This window comes from Diadema antillarum, unplaced genomic scaffold, assembly GCF_040938485.1.
Source record: "Diadema antillarum isolate AM-2024a unplaced genomic scaffold, OU_Dant_1.0 scf00000022, whole genome shotgun sequence".
Classification (NCBI taxonomy): Eukaryota; Metazoa; Echinodermata; class Echinoidea; order Diadematoida; family Diadematidae; genus Diadema; species Diadema antillarum.
The window spans coordinates 604,481-616,002 of NW_027270911.1; the positions used below are offsets into that span (position 1 = coordinate 604,481).

An 11,522-nucleotide genomic window follows, 5' to 3' on the forward strand; every position below is an offset into this window, starting at 1 on the left:
ACGAAACAGAATGGTACTGCATGGACCTGTAAGCCCAGACACAATCCATCTCATTGAAATACTAGCAGGGTGTGTGAGTTGAGTCCTCAGAGGCCGTTCAGTTTCCGTGTGAGGATCGCGCGCACGCTGGTAGCTCCTCGGGAAAACGCCTTCATCGCTCTCTTCGAAACTGTTTTTTTTTTTTCTCGAGGAAACTTTGAGAGAAAGAAGAGTTGATAATCATCATGGGCTTCGCAGACGACCGAACCACAATTTTTACGCTGGTCCTCACCATCCTCGCCGTGATAATCGCGGTAGTGGGCCTGATTCTAGGAGCAGTGAGTCTCTCCGGACAGGGTGGGGGTAGTCCGGTTAACATCTACACCTCCCAGTCAGCCAGCAGTACTTCTAACGGTAAGCTGCGGAACTTATGTTTTCAGAATAGCTGTGTTTCCCCCCTTCTAATCCTCAAGTCACCTAATAATATTTCACAATGTGAGTTTTAAGAGGACATGCGTTTTATAAGGAGGATTTCGGAATTCTATAAGCTATGAGTTTTTTCTTAAGTTTTTTTTTTTTTTAATTGACGTTAGACTGTTGGATTGTCCTGGTAATTCTCATCATAAACTGACCATAACTTCTAAAACTCACTCCGATGTCTGAAAACAAAGTCTGAAGGTTTCATTTCTTTCTAATCTTGTCGACGGACATGGTTGTGTGTGTGTGTGTGTGTGTGTGTGTGTGTGTCCAAAAGTCCTGCGTTGAATTTGCTTTGGGTCTTTTTCTTTGCCAATTTCGTCATTTGTAGACTGCTTCATGTAATATAGGAAAAAACGAGTGTTCGAAAATGTAAGAAATATGCAAAATGTTTGCATAATACATTTTTCTATCTATTTGATTTGTTGCTTTCTTTTCATCCCCATCACGGATGATATTGGGTAAAACAACATAGAATAATTGTGCAATCTCATGGCATGCATTTCTTTTGGTGCTATATGTGATAAGGTGAAATTAGATGAAACGATGCTTTAGACGAAGAGAACGGCTACAGCTTAGACCAATTAAGCTTGATGGTGTTAGAGCATATCGTGATGCTAAATCAACGAAGTTCAAGGGTTTGAGAAGAAGAGGAGGGAGACAGGAGGAAAGACTGATTTTGTTCAGCATAGATACGATTTCTTTAACCCATTTCTGTTCCAATGAGTCATATGTGCATACACTTTACACACACTCCTATGGACAGGTAATCAATGTGGCATGCAGAGGGTTAAAGCCAAATCACAGTGATGCGACGTGATTTCTTATACATCGCCGTCACTTGTAAGTTGAGGAGCCTGCTATAGCCTTAGATTATTCAGTCGTGAAGTATTTTGATACCACCTATTCATTATCTCAATCTTTAGCACAAAATATGCAGAGCAGGAAACTGAGTTGGGGGAAATGACTGGACCAATGGCGCCAAGCTGAACACAAACTTTGTCGCTCATAGGCCAATTTAGCTGAAAAATCACGTGTAATCGTTACTCGTGTCCTCCAGATAGTACTGCTTTATTCTTCCATCATAATCACTATATTGACAGTGCCATGGTCAGTTTGGTATCATCCTCATTACAACCATAGAAATTTAATCAGTATAATTTGCTTATAATGACTTGACACTTTAAACTTTTTCTTGCTCTCTCTCTTGTCAATGTCCGACAGGACAAATATGCACCACACATGCATTTCTTCTTTCCCCCTCATGTTCCAATGCTCTCTTTGTAAATACCCCCCCCCCCAAACTCTTATCAAGTATCATTTAAACTATTTGCAAGCATATAGATTGTGTGCACGGGGGTTGCAACGATTTTCAAGCTTTAAGCTTATGTTGCAATTCCTTTGCGTGTTCGTTACCTTGAATAATGTAGCTCTCTTAGTGGAGTTGTATACTATCCTGTAACTGCTTCTTATCAATGTATACTTATTGTATAAAATACTGTCTTGGCTATATGAGATGTACTTGCATACATTTGTATGCATTCCTGTTTTGTGAACACGCGTGAAATCTTCAATAAATAAATAAATAAATAAATAAATAACCTTTATCATTGATGTCAAACTTATCAGTTTTGTGTCTATAATCATCGCTGTTGTCATTGCCAATCATTAATCTTATACTTATAATGGATAGATTGATATGACTGGCCTGAGCTCTCGAAGCTTTATTGTGTTTTCTTGCCAGTTTTATCGCTCCTATTGCAAACGATGGATGGACATGCATTCCTGTGAGATTATGACTTTGTATGTGTAAAGATGTACAATTCTAGGTATCGATCAATCTCCCATCCCCCTCCGTGTACATAAACACACACAAACACACACGCACACATACACTCACAAACACACACATCTATACATACATATCATAATTATGTGTGTATGGCCGTATATGTGATGTGCTGGTGTGTCTGTTTCTTATGATTTATGTATTTTGTATAAACGCATTTTAATTTGTATCTGAGGTACAGAGGGAAGAAATGAGAGTTCTAAAGCTTCTCTTCACTTCTCTGCTTCTCCATTTTCTTCTGGCTTCTAGTCTGTTACACAAAATAAACACACAGGAATGTGGAAAAGCGACAAAAAAGTCAAAGGAAAGATGTGTTGAATGCACCAAGCGTTGGGGCGAGACTTCCTTGCGAAGTCCCCCTCCCCCCTTCTTGGGGGGGGGGGGGGGGGCAGCTAAATGCATGCTACACCCTGTCAGCGAGATCAGGGAGGTGTGAGTTGTAGTTGAGTTGTAGTTGTAAGCTTTTCACCCCCTTATTTCCCCCTTTCCCTCAGAGGTACCCACATGATACAAGCCTAGTTTTTTGAGTGGGTACCTCCACTTTTTTTCGCAGAGTGTATATAGAATGTATGTATATTTTTTGTACTGATCATATAAACATGAACATGAACATGTTGTTAATCCTGTCTGGTTATGTATACTTTGTTACTCCCATGTCAAACTCATGATATTGTTTCTTGTACATTCTGTTGGAAAGAAAAAGTGAAAATAAAGTTTTAATTTGAATTAAATTTGAGAGTATCTCTCTGGCGAGAGGGAGCTCCAGCACAGAGGGTTTTTTTTTCAGATGTTGCATTTTACCATAAACGCAAACAAGTTGTCTGATGAAAAGGGCTTCACCCTACTCACTTTATGCACTTATAAGGAAGTACAGACAGGCCCTTTACTATAATACATTACGATTATGATACCTATTCATTCTCGACGATTAGACACCGTCGCACGGAATCGGGCTGAATGCCATTTCAACTTTTTATCTTTTTTTTGTGGGGGGAGGGAGGGGGCCATAAAAGGCGGGTGCATTACAAAGGCCAACACGTCATGGTACGGTGGTTGACAACAATGAGCACGAACTGGTGTGGGAGAGAGATGAACAACCGCGGCGCACATAACACATCTGTCTATACAAAGAGCTGCAGTTATGTAAAAATTTCAGGGCTTCATCTTTCGTGTACCTGGGAGGAAAGATAATGGAAGCAGTCTTTCTTTGTTTGGAAGGTCACAGGGCAAATAGCAACAAAGGTGACGAAAATTCACCATCGGGAGCACTGAAAGACTTCATGCTCTCTCTTTAGCGAGGAGAACGGTGTCTGAGCATTTTGAATAGACGGACGAGGTCTGTATGGAGCTCGCAAACCAGGAATAGGTGTTGTGAAATAGAACCACTGTTGTAAACATGCATGCATCCAGTCAAGGCAATAATACACTTTGTATCGTTACCTATAGGAACGAAACGGGAAACGAAACATCACGCTCATATACTTTTTTTTTAGTATTCACTCTGCGTGACTATGAATTCATTTTGGTGGAATATGAGGCATTATTCACAGAGACAAAATGTTCTAACAGAGGAAAGAATGCAGTGTGTGCTGAGAGCCTTTTGAGATACAATGATGCCAACATTTGTGCCCCCCCCCCTTCTTTTCCTGATCATCCCAAAGCGACCTGGCTCTGAGCTAGAGTTATGCTGGTAATTATGATAATAAAACAATAGTAATTGTAATAATCACAATAATTTGTCGGAGCAAATGCAACTAGGATGAAAACGATGAAGACAATCATTAAAAAAAAAATAAATCTGTTAATGATTGTAATAATTGTAGTGAATATGAAAATGATAATGGAAGGAACGGTTAAAGGGGATGGCTAGTAACTGATCAGTGGGAATCAGTGGGAATGCTGGGAGATAATTGTTCCAATCCTTGTGGGATTCATTTAAGAGTACATCATACAATATATCTATTGTTGTGTGAAAATTATTTGCTTCAGCCATCCCCTTTAAGAGTTCAAATTTGGCTGTTTTTTTTTTAGCAATTCCACATCGTCGTTAACTGAGACCGCACGCTACGCATTAATTTTCTTCACGTATTTATGTATTTCAGACGACGATGCCAGCAGAAAGTGGTTGTTTGCCATCGGACATTATGACAACGTCGTCGAGTATCTGTAAGTTTTGACATGGTCAGAGTGTACCATCAATATCATCAGTTCAGACGCACTCACACACATTCAGGCGAATAGGATGTCATGAGCTGTTATGAACAATACAGTACCGTGACATTTGGACATTTTCTAATTCCTCATGATGAATTTCGATATCACTAGTCTCCAATCTGAACAGAACTTCTCTTCATTATCAACTGATTGTTCCTTTTTTATGATGTTATCAATAAAATTTGTCATTGAGCAGAGACAACTTTTGAGAGAGAGAGAGTTGTATGGTTGCCAAATTGTGGAACAAAAATTGGATAATAATAATCTGGGAGAATTGTAAGGAATTATGCTTATCATCACCTTAAGTAATTTCTACCGGTTTTAAAAACATGTTGAAACTGATTAATGTCCACGTTTGATGAAACTTCCCCAGTTCTTCTTGTTTGGCTTTATTTTATTCACCGGGGACAGTGACAATTGTGACAATTCACTGTATGCCATAATGGTTTTGCAGCGGGCGTTGAGCTAAGCCTATCATGCCTTTGGACTGAAAGAGAACTATGTAAAATTAACTGCGATATGTTATTTCTGGTTTTTGATCTTCGGAATACGAGACATAACAGAATCACGTGTCGTCTCCCTAATTTGCATTGACAGTGACACCGACTCCTACCAAATCAAAGGTTACAATGTTGATGTCATCGATGCCGGTAAGACTGAACTTTCTATGATGATGGTGATGATGGTGATGATGATGATGATGATGATGATGATGATATATATATATATATATATATAACGGTCCATAGGGTGAATATAAGTCTGAAAACGAGGTACATGTATCTAAAGGGGAATTCGCTCCAAGGGGAATTTTTTTATTCCCCTTAAAGGGACTGTATAGTACTGGTTGATGTAGGGATTCATGTTTTGAACATTCCTAAGTGAGATAATGAAAAGCCTCTGATGAAATATGAAAGAGCATGTAATTTTAAGAAGGATTCAACGTTTATTTGATGAAAATTGGTTTTCAAATGGCCGAGATATCCCAAAAAGTGCTAATAATAAAAGGCGACATGCCACAACTTTATTAGGATCTCTTTGTTTCACCTTGTTTTTGGATATCTCAGCCATTTCAAAACCACTTTTCATCGAATAAACTTTTGATACCCCTTAGAACTGCAGTCCCCCTTATATCTCATGCGGAGTGGTTTCTGAATATCTCGCAAAATGTTAAAAGCTAAATCTACACCTCGACCAGAACTGTACACACCCTTTAAGGTTTTGACAATGTTTTTCAATGCCTTATCAGTGATCTGGGACCTATGGGACTACTCCACAGTAAACACAGATGGTGTAGTGTGTGTAGATTGGGGACTGTACCACCAATACAATTTAGGGGAGATTGTCAGCCATGCCAATAAAAAAATAAAAAATAAATAAAAATGGCTTTATTGGATGTGCATAGAAAATGGGTTATTGGGTAGGTGTAGGTTATCTGCTTTTTCTCAAAAAAGTTGTGTTTTCTCATTAACATACAGTAGTGACACACACCGTCCGTACACGTTCACATTCGTATATTACATGAATTTTACGTTCATATTCGTATATTACATGAATCTTTTGCAAACCTTTGAACAATATTATTTCATGAAATGTATACATGTACTTTGTACTATGTTTTTGATTTTCGATGATTGGAAATAAACTATGATTGAATTGAATTGAATGAATTGAATTCAGCGTTCCTGTAAATAAACGTTCGTTACAAATACTCTCAGCATTACCGTCATCACAGAACAGGAGGTAAAGTTGAAATGACGATGACGACGATAATGACGATGATGATGACTAAAATGACAACGGTGTGACCATTAATCACGATTATTTTGATCAACAATGCATTAGCCGCAGCGCCGTTGACTGTTCTCAAAGCTGTGCATGCATGCATGCCTGTAAACAGCAACAGTCTCCACGTATGATCATATATTTATGGGGGGAAAGTAACCAAAATATGATAAAACATTTTACACTTTTGTTATATTTCATCGTTTATTACGTAAAGTCTGCGATATCGCCGACAAGAACTGCGAGCTGGCGTGGGACATCTACGAGAACTGCTGGGACTCCCAGGCGGGCCAGCGCCCACGCGGAGGGCAGGGTCTGATGGGAGGGTGGTACGATGCCTGCACAGGTGAGTTGAAAAACAAACTAACAAACCAACCAACCAACACACTATCTCCATGACATCAAAATTAAGTCATCGACCCCTCTTGGCCACTGGCAAAATGGTTTCAGACTTTGCATAATGATTTTGTTCAAAGTGTTGTTAGAGTTGCTTTCCTAAATCAGCTTACTTACGATAGGCATGGATTTGAATAAACGAGTTTTCAATAAATTCATGAAGATCACCTATCTATGAAACTCGAGACTCATAAACCATAATTACCCAACGAAAATTCTATTCAGATCTCAAGGAACACGAAATAATAGTAAAGATGACTCTCCCATGACCCGGCCCAAGACTTAATGTATACTTGCATAGATTTTGTGTTACCGATTTACCCCACTAATTGATAGATTGAAATTGTGCTAAATCAAAAAGCAGTTTTTCTTTAAAAAGTTTTAGACATCAGTTGTCAGTCAAACGATACTTCAGTCATCCAATTTGATGTTCATTTTTGTTGCAGTAATAGAAGGAAACGGTTTGTACGACTATAAGGAGGAGCGTAATTTGAGTAGTGACAAAAATCGAATTAACTTGTAATGAGGATCCTGTAAAACATTTTTTAATAAGTGTGCGAGTATGGCTGACGTGTGCGTGTATGGCTGTTATATATTATCTATGTTATGTATTATGCTTCTTTGCAAACATTACATGCAGCCAAACCATACCTGAGGTCCTGTCTGATCTACATCTGATAATATTATGAATGATTACGAGTACACCCCTGATGATATCGATAGATCCGGGCCCCGTTTCATAAAACTTGTTATCAGTGACAAGTTGTTATAGTTGTGACAAGCTACTGAAATCATTGTATCTGATTGGCTGAGGGCAAATTTGTCATAGATACCTCAAAATGTGGCAGTTGTCACTGATAACAAGCTTTATGAAATGGGGCGCCGATCGTTAATTGTCTATTGGTGTGAATTCTGCAGGATGGTGGCAGACCAATGATCGTCTGCTGACGTACAGTTTCACCAGCCCGTTCTCCAAGCAGCGACAGGTTGGTGTGTACGTCAGACAGGGAAACCCGTCATCGGTTGCTAGCAACCCAATAAGTGTGTCAGGACTCAGGGTCGGCTTCCTGGACGGCTGGTTCTCCGACGAGCTCTGCCTGGCTCGGTATGCAGCCGCCTCCTCCGCAGTGACCGTTCAGGTATGATCATGGTGAAAGTTTGGTTTGGTTTGGTGTGGTGTGGTGTGGTGTGGTGTGGTGTGGTGTGGTGTGGTGTGGTGTGGTGTGGTGTGGTGTGATGTGATGTGATGTGATGTGATGTGATGTGATGTGATGTGATGTGATGTGATGTGATGTGATGTGATGTGATGTGATGTGATGTGATGTGATGTGATGTGATGTGATGTGATGTGATGTGATGTGATGTGATGTGATGTGATGTGATGTGATGTGATGTGATGTGATGTGATGTGATGTGATGTGATGTGATGTGATGTGACGTAAACATAAATACCAATAAAATATGCGGGTTATTACAAAACAGCGCTACGTTTCTTTTGAGATACGTAATGCATAAGCTTGCCCAACGTATAGCTAAATTTTTTGAGATATTTGCATAATGTTGATCAAAGAATGAACTTGAGTATAGACCCGGTGACGAGAATTGTGTCCGTCAATTTTTCACACCTGGGTAAGCATCCATTTTAGTGTTTGATATTGATTGCATTAACAACATCTTTTTTTTCTATCAATATTGTCAATACCAGTCTTGCTGTAAGGCCGATGTGCTGACAAGAACCAGTTATGATGACTGCATGAATAATCATTACATCACAGGGAATTGTCTCACTGAATTTAAAAATCAACATGCCTGTGTTATAGTGCAATGACCTTTTCTACTAATGCCCAACGAAGAACTACGAACTGGCTTATTACTGACGCCTCGTTGGTCTATTTGTATTGTGCTTTGTTTTGTTTAGTTTAATATTCAGAAATTTGTATTTGCGGATAGATTGTTGTGAATTTTTCATGATTTATCGAGGGTTCTTTAATCTTGGAAATTGTCTTTATTTCTGTTCGCATGCAGGGAGCTGATCAGATCGCGGCTTCTAACATCGTACATCTTCAGACGCCGGATGATTTGATCGCCGCCCTCAACGACGGCAGGGTAAGAACAAGAAATGCTCTCATCACTATTTTTCGAGCTCACACTGGCCCACACGTGTAGAGATGAATGGGCCAGCCCCAGCCCTGCTCACTTAATTCGTACCAGAGACACTACACTACAATCTTAGAAAAAAACAAACAAGCAAGCAAGCAAATGAACGATAAATCAATCAATAAAAAGCGTATGAAAGCCATAAATCATAAGCCTGCTAAAACTAATTAGGTGTTGTTGATGAGGGTTAATACACATAAAAGAAATACCTCATTTTCAAGCTGGACACGCTGCTGGTGGAGAGGAGAGCGTCATGAGTAGCCTGTCACGTCATGAAAGGGCAGGATTCAAATTCCTGATATCCCGATCTCTAGCTTCCGAGCCTATAAAAATTGATATTTGTATCATGATATCATATATCATTCATATAACGCAACTAATTTTTCGTGCTCGGCCGGATAAGAAGAGTTCAGCGTGTTTTTAATTCCGCGAAATCAAGACATCAACAACTCTAAGTGGCAAGCAAAAGTATCCGCGTGCTTTAAAGGGAAAGGCTAGTAACTGATTAGTGGGAATCAGTGGAAATGCTGGGAGATGATTGTTCCAATCCTTATGGGATTCATTCAAGAGTTCATTGTATATCTATTGTTGTGTGAAAATGATTTGCTTCAGAACGGTCTCATATTCAAGTAATGTGCAGATTAATGCTCCGTCACTGACCAGGGACGCTAACCTGGAAGCATTAAACTGCACATTACTTGAATATGAGACCATTCTGAAGCAAATCATTTTCACACAACAATAGATATACAATGAACTCTTGAATGAATCCCATAAGGATTGGAACAATCATCTCCCAGCATTTCCACTGATTCCCACTGATCAGTTACTAGCCTTCCCCTTTAATTTTCGTGCTGGCTTGTCGTTGCGGGAAATGCGCGAAAACGTAAACACCAATATCAGCAACGAGCTTACATACTTATACATTTCACTGATTGTAAAAATGCGGGATTTTCTTTTTCTTCTAGGTGACGGTCGTTTTCTCCATGGTGCTCCCACAACTCGAGACCTCCCTCATGCGCCTCACCAATGACGCCTTCCCCAACTACTGCGTGGTGACGGCGGAGAGCATGATGACCACGAAGCGCAACAGCGACTTCGTCCGCTGGTGGGACGACGCCTTCAACCGGCTGGTCGGCACCAAACGATACACGGACATCTGCAACAACATCGAGCGCGAGCACGGTGAGAGTTTGGCGATGGAATGGATATAATTTTCAGCTAGGTTTTCTTTTCATGTCACAGCAACTCAGAAAAAGAATTACACTGCTCACATAAAAACAAAAACACATCGTTACAACATCTATGCAACTATAGTATACTTAATCATGACACGAAATTTGATGAGTATCTAAGATTTATGTTTAAAGATATGAAATTGAAATTACGATGATATCAAGAAAACTGCACTCGATGTATTGGCAAAGGTGTGACATTTTGTTTCATTACATTGAATGGATACACCAAACTCCTCGACGTGAGATGTATGTATGTGTCAATCTTCATGCCTGTGTCGAAGATATCATAATAACTGATATCACTCTGTAATCACGCACCTGCCAGTACAGATGAAGTTGGTATTTAAAGGACGGAGAAGGCAAGCTACCAAGACCGCAATTTAATAGGTTATGATAATGGGCCATTTACCCTTTGATATAATTATAGAGTGTCAAATTGACGGAACGGCCTTGATAGTCTTTATTTTTTTTCTCAAAATTGTGGGTTCATTTCTTTCTCCAGGCTATCTGATTTCATACGTACAACATTTCTCTTGGGGAGTAAAATGTAGAAAGTAGGGTCTTTTTTGTAGCTTTTGGTCAGCAGTTTTTCAAACGATGTTTCAGATGCCAATATTGTGATTTGGTGCATAATTAAGCATCAGAAGTGCTCTACATGACAAGGCGGAACGGCATTGAATCAAAATTAGCAACGGAGGTAAAAGGAATGGAGGAGGCCAGAATGTAAGAACCTATTTCTCCAAAACTAACTATAGCTGGGGTGAATACCCAATTCAGAATATTGAACGAAAGATTCGGATGTGGGATGCAACGGACAGAGGTGGAAGAACACATCTGAATAGGAAAGAAATGAAGGTAATTAGAGAGATCGAGTAGAGGTCAATGAGAATGGGTGACAATCTATAAAAGACCTATACAAACTGAACTAGATGGCAACTAAGAATAAGAAGGAAATTTGAACCAAAAGAAGACTCTTCCTGTCAACATTAGCTGTCTTGCATCATAGAGTTCCTTTTCTGTCTTGATTTCACAGGTGATATTCCAGGAGACAACTCGGCCACCATCTGCGTCGACCCTTAGACCCCGATGTGACGATCCTAAAGAAATGTATCAAGTAGAATTAAATGCCCACTAGAGCTTGGGCACTAATCCTACTTTTCCGACACCCTCTGTCTTTCCAGAGATTACTTGGTACTCAGATATTATGTGTGTCAAGTTCATGATGTTTCATGAATGCCATCTAAAGATCGTTTTATAACAAGGAACATTAAACAAGAACGTGATTAAAAAAAATCAAATTATTAACACACCACAGACGATAATGTATCATTATCACAATCATAGACACATACTAAAGGTATTATGGTTAGTCGTGCTGAAAGATGCATTTCTCTCTTTTTTTTCTTCTTTTTCCTTTCACTTATGGA

General features: G+C 39.5%; 1 protein-coding gene across 1 annotated transcript; it reads left to right on the top strand.

Annotated features, from left to right (window-relative positions):
- Positions 1-224: 224 nt before the first annotated feature.
- On the top strand, positions 225-11,175 carry LOC139730831 (uncharacterized). The gene is made up of 8 exons (XM_071641707.1): positions 225-397; positions 4,421-4,471; positions 5,117-5,169; positions 6,522-6,650; positions 7,619-7,839; positions 8,726-8,806; positions 9,826-10,042; positions 11,129-11,175. Exons 1-8 carry the CDS (start codon positions 225-227, stop codon positions 11,173-11,175), a joined length of 972 nt encoding a protein of 323 aa, XP_071497808.1.
- The last annotated feature ends 347 nt before the right edge of the window (positions 11,176-11,522 follow it).